The sequence below is a fragment of the Mytilus edulis genome, chromosome 11 (genome assembly GCF_963676685.1).
Source record: "Mytilus edulis chromosome 11, xbMytEdul2.2, whole genome shotgun sequence".
NCBI lineage: Eukaryota > Metazoa > Mollusca > Bivalvia > Mytilida > Mytilidae > Mytilus > Mytilus edulis.
This window is the reverse complement of record NC_092354.1, coordinates 2555664-2571231: the sequence shown is the minus strand read 5'-3', so window position 1 is coordinate 2571231 and position 15568 is coordinate 2555664. Positions and strand designations below refer to the sequence as shown.

General features: G+C 33.4%; 1 protein-coding gene and 1 long non-coding RNA gene across 2 annotated transcripts in view; one reads left to right on the top strand and one right to left on the bottom strand.

Annotated features, from left to right (window-relative positions):
* The window catches only part of LOC139493899 (uncharacterized), a 426642-nt gene that overhangs the window by 25306 nt on the left and 385768 nt on the right, over positions 1 to 15568 (bottom strand). The window lies entirely within an intron of this gene.
* The window catches only part of LOC139493894 (uncharacterized), a 482493-nt gene that overhangs the window by 405131 nt on the left and 61794 nt on the right, over positions 1 to 15568 (top strand). Inside the window, exons 7-8 of the mRNA XM_071282058.1 lie at positions 11574 to 11672; positions 12436 to 12537. Of these exons, the coding sequence (XP_071138159.1) occupies positions 11574 to 11672; positions 12436 to 12537 (201 nt within the window). The remainder of the gene's footprint in view (positions 1 to 11573; positions 11673 to 12435; positions 12538 to 15568) is intronic.

Sequence of the window (15568 nt, the reverse complement as noted above, 5' to 3'; positions counted from 1 at the left end):
TAATCAATTTGGAGATGATACAGATTTTATCAATTTCAATATTTAACAGTATTGGGGCAATCTAAATATGACATCATGATTACAACACTAAAATGACTAATTAATGTATTCTTCATAAAATGACAACTCCTGTATACAAACATGTTTAACCCCACCTCATGCTTTATGTGCCTGTTCCGAGTCGGGAACTTGCATGTCAGTGGCTATCACTGGTTCTTGTCTGTCACATTTATTTTTCGTAAATAGTTTTGTTATACATGTTATAAATTAGTCGCAAGTTTTTCTCAATTGAATTGCTTCATATTTTTCATGTTGAGGCCATTTATAGCTGACTATACGGTATGGCTTTTTAAACAGATTTTCGAAGTAAAATCAGTTATTGATTTTGGGATGAACGGCGGGCGTACGGGCAGGCGGCTGCCAATTAGTGTCCATTCATTTACATGAAAACGCTTTAAAGAATTTTTTTCAAATTTAGATATCGTCGCTGGGCTTTTAAAATGTTGTATATGACTTTTTTGGCTAAAAATACTTTTTGACATCAACGGCCCATTGCGGTCTGGGCAGGAGGAAATCTTTGGTATTACAAAATAGCATACAGTTAGACCAATCAAAATGTTTGAAATAAGACATATGGACCGTAATTTGGTATTCGGCCTTTGGTTTCTTTTTGTATCCTTTTTTATAAGTTCTAAAACTTTAACTTTTATTCTGTGGGTTGTGTTGATGTTAGAATAGTTTTAATGGAACAATTGAGTTTTTCGAGAAAAAATTAATACATTTTGATTCACCGTTTACGTGACAGGAAACAAGACAGGAAACCAATCTTTATTTTCTTTATTTTGCACCATATATTTCAAAAGACATAAATGAACACCATTACTAGTGTTACTTGCTTCATGTTAATATTTAAAATCTATTTTCAATGTTAAATTTAAGTTTTTTTTAAACGCGACAGGAAACCATAAGAAACCGAAAGCATTTTTTTAGTTTTATTTTATTGCAAAATCTGCTTAAAATGATCTGAACAGTATACTTTTTCTTAAAATCCATCTTAAATGTAACAGCATGAACAGTATTATAAAACTCCTAAATATGTGCTTGTTTTGAAAACAATTGGTACAATTTATTCAGGAATTTCCGTATTTTCTTCATTGATACAGGATACCATAATCGTTGTATCTTGATGTTTTAGCCAAAAAAATGTATTTATATTTGGTTTTGAAATTCCAGTTATATACAGTTTATTCCAAATCATTGGTAATGTAAAATTCTTTAAATCCAGTAAAGAAAACAACTTTTAACTTGGAATTAGCATCTTTAAAATAGGCACCATGTCATATTTGTGACCTGTACACCATCTACATGGTTTCCACATTTTAACCTACTTTAGTGGGCTAAAATCAATAAAGTACTTCCTTTCAAGTCATGCATGGTAAAAGTTTACTTTTCCTTTGACAAGTTTATTGCGTTTCTGATAAGTGTTTGCAGAACATGAATAAAAAAAATTAATTAAAAATTGTGACAAAGATACCAACTTTGTACATTCCAAGTGTAACGGTACATTAACATGTATTTTTTATTAAATTATCTTTATTCACCTAAAATATCCAGTAATATTTACTGCTGAAGCTAAATCAATCCAACGAACATCGGCACCATGATAGGAGACGTAATTTCGATTGAATTTTCCAAGGACCCTTTACATCGTTATTGGGAAACGAAGTGTGTTAAAACGTCGGTCAAATCTGAAATCGATTTTGTCAAGTCATTGGGCATTTATTTTCACACAAGATCCTATGTAACATTATGCACATAGGAAAAATAATAGACCCCCGGCGCAATCTCTTTGAAAATTGTATTTTCCTTTTTTAAACAAGACGAAACAAGCCTACAGATTATGTTTGCTTACATCCCGTTGGAAACAAATACAATGTTTAGACCTAGTATTTCGTATATCCGGCTGTAAGGGCGTGATCACGTGTTAGTCACATGTTTCACGTATGACCGGAAATGATTAGAACTTAACGACAAAAACAATTTTAATAAATAAATGGACTTCTGTTTCGTGTGAAATGTAACGCATAACGATAACGTCATTTTCTAACTTAATTATTACGAAGAAAAAAACAAGAATGTAAATCATCTCTGATTTACCTGTTTGAACATCTCGCGAGAGTTCGTATTTGCATATTGTTGCAAAGAATTCTTTTACAACAAAGTAGATTAAACCATCTAAAATGTGCTTTACCAAATGGGAAACCCAAATAACGACAGTGTTCTTACACCTGCTACAGAAATACTTATAGTTCTCGGCATTTTCTTCTCACTATTCTTATTGGTCGATGTTCTTTGTTATTTTAAAGCAAAAATCACGAATTTGCCGGTGACGATTATCTATAAATTAGTCAGCGTTATGCACTTCAGACGTGAAAAGTAACGCGAGAAACGACACACAAATTCGGTCGTATAATCTTTGAAATTTGTTAATTTCAATTTTTTTTCTAGGGAAGAGTAGCACACGTATGTTGATAAAAATAATGGCATCTTTAGATGTAGTTACAACTTTTCTTACAGTAATTCACATTTTATCACTTTTCTATAGAAACGGAGCCCAATAGCAAATTATGGTCCATATTACAAAATTGCAGAGCATCTGGTTTAAAATATTTTTAAAAGACATTGTATAAATGATAAATGACATTTTATGTTTTTTTCTCGTTTCTTTGGTCAAATGTTGGTAAATTGTTTGAAGAATTTTCTGAATGTTATACATATAATTTTATGAATTGAACTCCTCTAATTAGATAATGATATTTTTATAAATATACAATGATTTCATTTTCTTTTACAGGATAAAATGGCAAGTAGGGATAAGGTAAGTTTTTCTTCTTAAAAGTCAGTGTCATCTGAATTACATGTATGTCATGTGACCTATGTTGTCTAGAAACTGTACATAAAGATACAGTGTGCAGTATTCTCAGGGGGAGAACAGGAGAAATCAAAATGACTACAGTGAACAGAATTTCAATATACAAAATTCAATGAAATTCCAGGAGACAAAAAAAAAAAGGAACGTAAGATATCGTAGGACATTCACAACTCTTTAAGTCGAAGAGAATCTGACATCGCCATGGAAAAAAATGAAAAAAACAATCAAAATTCAACAGTCTACATTAGTCATTTCAGGGCCTTTTATAGCTGACTATGCCATATGGGCTTTGATCATTGTTGAAGGCTGTACGGTGACTTATAGTTGTTATTTTCTGTGTCATTTGGTCTATTTTGTAGAATTGTCTCATTGGCAATCATACCACATCTTCTTTTAATATTCCAAACATTACATAAAAAACTAAAGACCGAGCAACACAAACCTCAACAAAAACTTAGGCTGATCTCAAAACTGATGCATAATACAATTGTCTACAGACTTTTCTAAAAAAAAAACTCTGAAATTATAGACAACAATTTCACTCCTTCTTGGTAATCACTGTATTTGGTATAAACTGTTGAAACTGTAAAAATGTAGCTTGTTAAATTCAATTATTACATTTATAATATATTTATATGTTCTAGAGGAAAATGTAAAAGCTTTGTTTTGATTACAGAAACTTCTTACAGCTGCAGGGAATGGGAATTTAAAAGAGGTAGAATTATGTATAAAGAATGGAGCTAGTTTGGAATGTAGAGATTCTGTAAGTAAAGTAAAATGTTTAACACATTTACAGATATTTATTATGTAGTACACATAATGTGGATCAGTTAAACACTGCCCTTGATAGTGTTCAGTGATTCAGTGTACATTCTATTTATTGCAATTACTCTTGTCTTCAAAATATTAAGAAACATAGTATTATGATATATTTTGATTTACTTTATTACACTGATGAATACCACTCCAGTTTGTATGATAAAGGGTTGCTGTCTGATACTTCATAACTGTATACAACTGAAATATTGTGATTTACTTTATTACACTGATGAATACCACTCCAGTTTGTATGTCAAAGGGTTGCTGTCTGATACTTCCTTACTGTATACAACTGAAATATTGTGATTTACTTCATTACACTGATGAATACCACTCCAGTGTGTATGTCAAAGGGTTGCTGTCTGATACTTCCTTACTGTATACAACTGAAATATTGTGATTTACTTTATTACACTGATGAATACCACTCCAGTTTGTATGTCAACGGGTTGCTGTCTGATACTTTCTTACTGTATACAACTGAAATACTGTGATTTACTTTATTACACTGATGAATACCACTCCAGTTTGTATGTCAACAGGTTGCTGTCTGATACTTTCTTACTGTATACAACTGAAATATTGTGATTTACTTTATTACACTGATAAATACCACTCCAGTTTGTATGTCAACGGGTTGCTGTCTGATACTTTCTTACTGTATACAACTGAAATAGTGTGATTTACTTTATTACAACATATATAGTATTCTACACAAAAAAACATAACTTTGGCCATGACTTGAGACATGACACCTGATTATACAACTTTCATTGACCACTCCTGTTCTAAACATGTCATTTGACACCTGATTCTACAACATATATATTAACCACTCATGTACTGAACATGTGACCCCCTGATTTTACAACATACATTTACCACTCCTATACTGAACATGACATGTGACCCCTGATTATACAACATACATTTACCACCCCTGTACTGAACATGACATGTAATACTAGATCATACCACATACATTTACCTCTTCTGTACTGAACATGACATGTGACAACTGATCATACAACATTCATTTACTAGTACCACTCCAGTACTAAACATAACATGTGACACCTGATCATACAACATTCATTAACCACTCTTGTACTGAACCTGACATGTGACACCTGATCATACAACATTCATTTGCCACTCCAGTACTATTAAAACATGACATGTGACACCTGATTATACAACATTCATTAACCACTCCAGGACTAAACATGACATGTGACACCTGATCATACAACATGCTTTACCACTCTTGTACTGAACATGACATGTGACACCTGATCAGACAACATTGAGTTAACCACTCCAGTAATAAACATTACATGTGACACCTGATCATACAACATTCATTTACCCCTTTTGTACTGAACATGACATGTGACACCTGATTATACAACCTGCATTTACCACTCTTGTACTGAACATGACATGTAACACCTGATCATACAACATTCATTTACTACTCCTGTACTGAACATGACATGTGACACCTGATTATACAACCTGCATTTACCACTCCTGTACTGAACATGACATGTGACACCTGATCATACAACATTCATTTACTACTCCTGTACTGAACATGACATGTGACACCTGATTATACAACCTGCATTTACCACTCTTGTACTGAACATGACATGTGACACCTGATTATACAACATTCATTAACCACTCCAGTACTAAACATGACATGTGACACCTGATCATACAACATGCTTAACCACTCTTGTACTGAACATGACATGTGACACCTGATCAGACAACATTGAGTTAACCACTCCAGTAATAAACATGACATGTGACACCTGATCATACAACATTCATTTACCCCTTTTGTACTGAACATGACATGTGACACCTGATTATACAACCTGCATTTACCACTCTTGTACTGAACATGACATGTAACACCTGATCATACAACATTCATTTACTACTCCTGTACTGAACATGACATGTGACACCTGATTATACAACCTGCATTTACCACTCCTGTACTGAACATGACATGTGACACCTGATCATACAACATTCATTTACTACTCCTGTACTGAACATGACATGTGACACCTGATTATACAACCTGCATTTACCACTCTTGTACTGAACATGACATGTGACACCTGATTATACAACATTCATTAACCACTCCAGTACTAAACATGACATGTGACACCTGATCATACAACATGCTTTACCACTCTTGTACTGAACATGACATGTGACACCTGATCAGACAACATTGAGTTAACCACTCCAGTAATAAACATGACATGTGACACCTGATCATACAACATTCTTTTACCCCTTTTGTACTGAACATGACATGTGACACCTGATTATACAACCTGCATTTACCACTCTTGTACTGAACATGACATGTAACACCTGATCATACAACATTCATTTACTACTCCTGTACTGAACATGACATGTGACACCTGATTATACAACCTGCATTTACCTATCCTGTACTGAATATGACATGTGACACCTGATCATACAACATTCATTTACTACTCCTGTACTGAACATGACATGTGACACCTGATTATACAACATTCATTTACCACTCTTGTACTGAATATGACATGTGACACCTGATCATACAACATTCATTTACCCCTTTTGTACTGAACATGACATGTAACACCTGAGCATACAACATTCATTTACTACTCCTGTACTGAACATGACATGTGACACCTGATTATACAACCTGCATTTACCACTTTTGTACTGAACATGACATGTAACCCCTGATCATACAACATTCATTTACTACTCCTATACTGAACATGACATGTGACACCTGATCAGACAACATTGAGTTAACCACTCCAGTAATAAACATGACATGTGACACCTGATCATACAACATTCTTTTACCCCTTTTGTACTGAACATGACATGTGACACCTGATCATACAACATTCATTTACTACTCCTGTACTGAACATGACATGTGACACCTGATCATACAACATTCATTTACTACTCCTGTACTGAACATGACATGTGACACCTGATTATACAACATAAAATTGAGAATGGAAATGGGGAATGTGTCAAAGAGACAACAACCCGACCAAATAAAAAACAACAGCAGAGGGTCACCAACAGGTCTTCAATTTAGCGAGAAATTCCCGCACCCGGAGGCGTCCCTCAGCTGGCCCCTAAACAAATATATACTAGTCCAGTGATAATGAACGCCATACTAATTTCCAAATTGTACACAAGAAACTAAAATTAAAATAATACAAGACTAACAAAGGCCAGAGGCTCCTGACTTGGGACAGGCGCAAAACTGCGGCGGGGTTAAACATGTTTGTGAGATCTCAACCCTCCCCCTATACCTCTAACCAATGTAGAAAAGTAAACGCATAACAATACGCACATTAAAATTCAGTTCAAGAGAAGTCTGATGTCAGAAGATGTAACCAAAGAAAATAAACAAAATGCCAATAATACATAAATAACAACAGACTACTAGCAGTTAACTGACATGCCAGCTCCAGACTTCAATTAAACTGACTGAAAGATTATGATTTCATCATATGAACATCAGGCACAATCCTTCCCGTTAGGGGTTTAGTATCATACCATCATAACATATATGAGAAGAACATAACCTGTGTCGCATTTACCACTCTTGTACTGAACATGACATGTGACACCTGATCATACCACTTTCATTTACCACTCTTGTACTGAACATGACATGTAACACCTGATCATTCCACTTTTATTTACCACTCTTGTACTGAACATGACATGTGCCACCTGATCATACAACATGCATTACCACTCTTGTTCTGAACATGACATGTGCTACCTGATCATACAACTTTCATTTACCACTGTTGTACTGAACATGACATGTGACACCTGATTATACAACATGCTTTACCACTCTTGTACTGAACATGACATGTGACACCTGATCAAACAACTTTCATTTACCACTCTTGTACTGAACATGACTTAACACCAGATCATATCACATACATTTACCTCTCCTGTACTGAACAAGACCTGTGACAACTGATCATACAACCTGCATTTACTACTCGTGTACTGGACATGACATGTGACACCTGATTATACAACATACATTTACCACTCCTGTACTGAACATGACATGTGACCCCTGATTATACAACACTCATTTACCACTCCTGTACTGAACATGACATGTGACACCATTGCTATATTACCCTTACACTCACCACAAACATACACCATTGCTATATTACCCTTATACTCACCACAAACATACACCATTGCTATATTACCCTTATACTCAGCACACACATACACCATTGCTATATTACTCTTATACTCAGCACAAACATACACCATTGCTATATTACCCTTATACTCAGCACAAACATACACCATTGCTATATTACCCTTATACTCACCACAAACATACACGATTACTATATTACCCTTACACTCACCACAAACATATACCATTGCTATATTACCCTTAAACTCACCACAAACATACACCTTTGCTATATTACCCTTAAACTCACCACAAACATACACCATTGCTATATTACCCTTATACTCAGCACAAACATATACTATTGCTATATTACTCTTATACTCACCACAAACATACACCATTGCTATATTACCCTTATACTCACCACAAACATGTACCTTTGCTATATTACCCTTAAACTCACCACAAACATACACCATTGCTATATTACTCTTATACTCACCACAAACATACACCATTGCTATATTACCCTTATACTCACCACAAACATACACCATTGCTATATTACCCTTAAACTCACCACAAACATACACCATTGCTATATTACCCTTATACTCACCACAAACATGTACCTTTGCTATATTACCCTTATACTCACCACAAACATACACCATTGCTATATTACCCTTAAACTCACCACAAACATACACCATTGCTATATTACCCTTATACTCACAACAACATACACCATTGCTATATTACCCTTATACTCACAACAAACATACACCATTGCTATATTACCCTTATACTCACCACAAACATACACCATTGCTATATTACTCTTATACTCACCACAAACATGTACCTTTGCTATATTACCCTTAAACTCACCACAAACATACACCATTGCTATATTACTCTTATACTCACCACAAACATACACCATTGCTATATTACCCTTATACTCACCACAAACATACACCATTGCTATATTATCCTTATACTCAACACAATCATTGCTCTATTACATTTTAATATACTCACCACAAACACACACCATTGCTATATTACCCTTATACACAACAACTCATAAGATATGAAGCAGCCAACATTTTACACGGAAATACCACTAAATATTTTCTAAGCTTTGATCATTATTTTGAATTTACACAAAATGATGTTGTTAATCAGACAGGTTTAATGGACCACACATTATTGTTAGAATTATATAAAGTGGGATCTCATTTTATTCGTAACACAGAACTGAATCAGATCGTTATGGTTTTATTATTTTCTTGACGAAAAATTATTTTGTAAACATTTGATTTTAATGAGAAGTTAATGAAAACAAATTGTGTTAACATATTTGGTAAGATAATGTTAATTCTACAGATCTAATGTAAAACATCTTTTAAAAATAACAAATACTTGACAGAATTATATAAAGTAGGGTCTCATTTTTCTTGTCTCTTCGTACTGAATCAGAAAATATAACTCGTTTTAATGTTTCTTGAAAAAAGTTGTTTTTCAAACTTTGATCATTCTACGTAATCATTGTTAATCAGACAGATTTAATGGACAACAAATATTTGTTAGAATTATATAAAGCGGGGTCTCATTTTATTCGTAACACAGAACTGAATCAGATAGTAAAGGTTTTATTTTGTTTCCTGACAAAATATTATTTTGTAAACATCTGATTTTAATGCGAAGTTGATGAGAAAAAGTTATGTTTACATCTTTAGTTAGATAATGTTAATTCTACAGATCTAATGTAAAACATCTTTTAAAAATAACAAATACTTGACAGAATTATATAAAGTGGGGTCTTATTTTTCTTGTCTCTTCGTACTGAGTCAGAAAATATAACTCGTTTTAATGTTTCTTAAAAAAAGTTTTTTTTTTAACCTGACAGTTCTGATGGAAGTTCTGACATCTCACAATAAAACATGTTGTTTATTTACATAAACATAAATAAAAGTGTGACTGGTCATTTTATTCAGTTTTGACCACTGATTCATGTAATATGTATTTTGTTTATATTTATTACACAACATTGTCCAGTTTATGACACAAGTTTTGATGTCTGTTATATGTTGATATTACAGGTTGGAAGGACACCATTAATGTGGGCGGCTGTGGTAGGACACCTGGAGGTGGTGACTTTCCTAGTCAATCACGGAAGTCAGTTAGAAGCTAAATCCACCTTGGTAATGATAGATATAATCACCTTACTCTGACCAAAGACCACTTTATACAGAATCTACACAAAATCATGTTGTTAATCAGACAGGTTTAATGGACAACAAATATTTGTTAGAATTATATAAAGTGGGGTCTCATTTTATTCGTAACACAGAACTGAATCAGATAGTAAAGGTTTTATTTTGTTTCTTGACAAAAAATTATTTTGTAAACATTTGATTTTAATGAGAAGTTAAAGAGAACGAGTTGTGTTTACATCTTTAGTTAGATAATGTTAATTCTACAGATCTAATGTAAAATGTCTTTTAAAAATAACAAATAGTTGACAGAATTATATAAAGTGGGGTCTTATTTTACTCGTCTCTTCGTACTGAATTAGAAAATATTACTTGTTTTAATGTTTCTTAAAAAAAGTTATTTTTTTTAACCTGACAGTTCTGATTGAAGTTCTGACATCTCACAATAAAACATGTTGTTTATTTGTTGTTTATGTAGAATATAAATAAAAGTGTGACTGGTCATTTTATTCAGTTTTGACCACTGATTCATGTGATATGTATTTTGTTTATATTTATTACACAACATTGTCCAGTTTATGACACAAGTTTTGATGTCTGTTATATGTTGATATTACAGGGAGGACTGACACCATTAATGTATGCGGCTAGAGAAGGACACCTGGAGGTAGTGACTTTCCTAGTCACTCAGGGAAGTCAGTTAGAAGTTACAGACCCGGTAATGATAGATATAATGACCTTACTCTGACAAAACACAACTTTATACAGAATCTACACAAACTCATGTTCTTAATCAGACAGATTTAATGGACAACAAATATTTGTTAGAATTATATAAAGTGGGGTCTCATTTTATTCGTAACACAGAACTGAATCAGATAGTTAAGGTTTTATTTTGTTTCTTGACGAAAAATTATTTTTTAAACATTTGATTTTAATGAGAAGTTGAAGAGAACAAGTTGTGTTAACATCTTTAGTCAGATAATGTTAATTCTACAGATTTAATGTAAAACATCTTTTAAAAATAACAAATACTTGATAGAATTATATAAAGTGGGGTCTTATTTTTCTTGTCTCTTCGTACTGAATCAGAAAATATAACTCGTTTTAATGTTTTTTGAAAAAAGTTTTTTTTTTAACCTGACAGTTCTGATGGAAGTTCTGACATCTCACAATAAAACATGTAGTTTATTTGTTGTTTATGTAGAATATAAATACAAGTGTGACTGGTCATTTTATTCAGTTTTGACCACTGATTCATGTGATATATATTTTGTTTATATTTATTACACAACATTGTCCAGTTTATGACACAAGTTTTGATGTCTGTTATATGTTGATATTACAGTATGGAAGGACACCATTAATGTTGGCGGCTTTGTACGGACACCTGGAGGTGGTGATTTTCCTAGTCACTCAGGGAAGTCAGTTAGAAGCTACAGACCCGGTAATGATAGATATAATGACCTTACTCTGACCAAACATCATTTTATACAGAATCTACACAAAATCATGTGGTTAATCAGACAGGTTTAATGGACAACAAATATTTGTTAGAATTATATAAAGTGGGGTCTCATTTTATTCGTAACACAGAACTGAATCAGATAGTTAAGGTTTTATTTTGTTTCTTGACAAAAAATTATTTTGTTAACATCTGATTTTAATGAGAAGTTGATGAGAGCAAGTTGTGTTAACTTCTTTAGTCAGATAATGTTAATTCTACAGATCTAATGTAAAACATCTTTAAAAAAACACCAAATACTTGACAGAATTATATAAAGTGGGGTCTCATTTTTCTTGTCTCTTCGTACTGAATCAGAAAATATTACTCGTTTTAATGTTTCTTGAAAACAGTTTTTTTTTTCAACTTTGATCATTCTACTGAATCAAAATAAAATCATGTTGTTTATCATACATGTTTTAAAATGGACAACTTGTTTGAATTATACAAAGTGAGGGTTGCTATTATTTGACTTGTTACACTTATATAATTAAGAGTTTATTATTTTTGTTTACCTTTTTTTGTTTCACTGAATCAGAAAAAGTGAATTTATATCTTAATCTACCATTTAATAGTTTATACAGAAAGATAATTGGATATTTTCTTACCCAATGTTATATTTCTTACATTTGGTAAAGTGTTTGACTCCTCTCATGATTTTATTATCACACACCATTAACATGTTTATATGTTTATATTGTTATAGGATGGAAAAACAGCTTTACATTGGGCTGCTGAGTTTGGAGAGATTGATGTAACAAAATGGTTTATAGATCAAGGATGCAGTCCTTGGGTGAAAACAAAAGAGGTAACATTCAGTTTTATTCTTATTTGATAGATAGATATTTTATTCTCTAAAAACTAAATACAGGCCAACAGAGAAAGTACAATTACAATATAAATACAAATACAATAGTTGAGGGTAAACAGCTGCAGATAAAATATAATAAAGTACAACTTTTAAGTTTATGATGAAATACCTGTATAATAAACAGGTTAAACCAAATATGAAGAAATCAGTCTGTGCGTTACTTTTACATGGAGGGACAAACCTTTTTATTATTACACTTAATGCATGAACACAGTTTTCTTAAGGAGGCTTGCGGGTATAAGATTTTTAGAAAAAAATTTAACAATAATTTTTCATTACAAATTTCATTTATTACCTTAAGTAGTTATTACTTTATCATTATGGTACAAGAATCATTCCAAAAAATTAATTCTTGTTGGCCTCAGGTGACTTTTAAAATGTAGATATTATTGATAAAGCTCCAAATTATCTCCCTTTGGTGCAAAAATGCCATTTTTAACCAAATTTTTGTGACAAAAATGTCGGTTATTGATTTGGGGATGTACGGCGGGCGGGCGGATGGGCAGTCGGGTGGGCGGGCGGGCGGCAATCAAATGTTGTCCGTGCATTAACTCATGAACCGTTCAACCAAAGCTTTTAAAATTTTAATATGTTGTTACTGACAACTAAATGAAGGTCAAGTTCAATAATGGCGATTTTGACTTTTACCGTTCAGGAGTTATGGTTCTTGAAAGATTGAAAAATGGAGTTTCCAGTCGTGTCCGTGCATTTACGCATGAATTGTTCTTCCAAAGCTTCCCAAATTTTAATATGTTGTTACTGATGACAAAATGGAGGTCAAGTTCAATAATGACGATTTTGACTTTTACCATTCAGGAGTAATGGTTCTTGAAAGATTAAAAAATGGAGTTTCCAGTCGTGTCCGTACATTTACGCATGAACTGTTCTACCAAAGCTTCCCAAATTTTAATATGTTGTTACTGATGACAAAATGGATGTCAAGTTCAATAATGACGATTTTGACTTTTACCGTTCAGGAGTTATGGTTCTTGAAAGATTGAAAAATGGAGTTTCCAGTCATGTCTGTGCATTTACGCATGAACTGTTCTTCCAAAGCTTCCCAAATTTTAATATATTGTTACTGATGACAAAATGGAGGGCAAGTTCAATTATGACGATTTTGACTTTTACCGTTCAGGAGTTATGGTTCTTGAAAGATTGAAAAATGGAGTTTCCAGTCATGTCTGTGCATTTACGCATGAACTGTTCTTCCAAAGCTTCCCAAATTTTAATATATTGTTACTGATGACAAAATGGAGGTCAAGTTCAATTATGACGATTTTGACTTTTACTGTTCAGGAGTTATGGTTCTTGAAAGATTGAAAAATGGTGTTTCCAGTCGTGTCCGTGCATTTTCTCATGAACCATTCAACCAAAGCTTTTGAAATTGTTATATGTTGTTACTGATGACAAAATAGAGGTCAAGTTCAATTATGAGGATTTTGACTTTTACCGTTCAGGAGTTATGGTTCTTGAAAGATTGAAAAATGGTGTTTCCAGTCGTGTTCGTGCATTTTCTCATGAACCATTCAACCAAAGCTTTTGAAATTTTTATATGTTGTTACTGATGACAAAATAGAGGTCAAGTTCAATAATGACGATTTTGACTTTTACCGTTCAGGAGTAATGGTTCTTGTGATATTGCCAGGACACAAATAAATGTTAATAAATCCGGTCTGCTGTCATTGTGACAGCCTCTTGTTTGGCATTAAAATAGAAATATCTTAAATTTACTCATTGGTGACCTATATTTTTTATTGTTGTTTTCAAAAAAGCTGTACATAAACTAAATAACTGTAAAATTTAAGCGATTTCTGTAATTTAGTTCTTTTTTTATTTCGATATTACAACTATTTCCCCTATTAGGTCAACAGAAAAAAGGACATTAACAAAAGTGTATACTTCTTTCGAAGGCAGATTGTGAGCGTAAATGAACGGTGACCCCATTTTTTTTAAATTAAAAAAATGATTTAGACCTGCGAGCCCCCTTAAAGCTGTTTATTTTTTGTCGAGCCTGCGACTTTAATCTCAGAAAAGCTCGGCATAGGGATAGTGATCAAGCACCTCTTAAAAACTTTATATTTTAGAAGGAGGAAGACCTTGATGCTTCATACTTTGTATATGGATGCCTCATGATACGAAGTTTCCGCCAGTCACATGTCCAATGTCCTTGACCTCATTTTCATGGTTCAGTGACTACTTGAAAAAAAAAAATGTTTGTAATGTTAAATTATCTTTTATAAGTAAAAGTATAACTATATTTGGTATGTGCGTACCTTGCAAGGTCCTCATGCCCCTCAGACAGTTTTCACTTGACCTCAACCTACCAACACACCTTACACCAATCCTACATTACTGACACAACTACCATCTCATCATACTCTACCAACACACCCTACACCAATCCTACACTACTGATACAACAACCATCTCATCATACATCACCAACACACTTAACACCAATCCTACATTACTGACACAACTACCATCTCATCATACTCCACCAAAACACCTAACACCAATCCTACACTACTGATACAACTACCATCTCATCATACTCCGCCAACACACCTAACACCAATCCTATATTACTGACACCACTACCATCTCATCATACTCCACCAAAACAACTAACACCAATCCTACATAACTGACACAACAACCATCTCATCATACTCTACCAACACACCCTACATCAATCATATACTACTGACACTACTATCATCTCATCACACTCCACCAACACACCTAACACCAATCCTACACTACTGACACAACTACCATCTCATCATACTCCACCAACACACCTAACACCAATCCTGCACTACTGATACAACTACCATCTCATCACACATCACCAACACACCTAACACCAATCCTACATTACTGACACTACAACCATGTCATCATACTCTACCAACACATCTAACACCAATCCTACATTACTGACACCACTACCATCTCATTA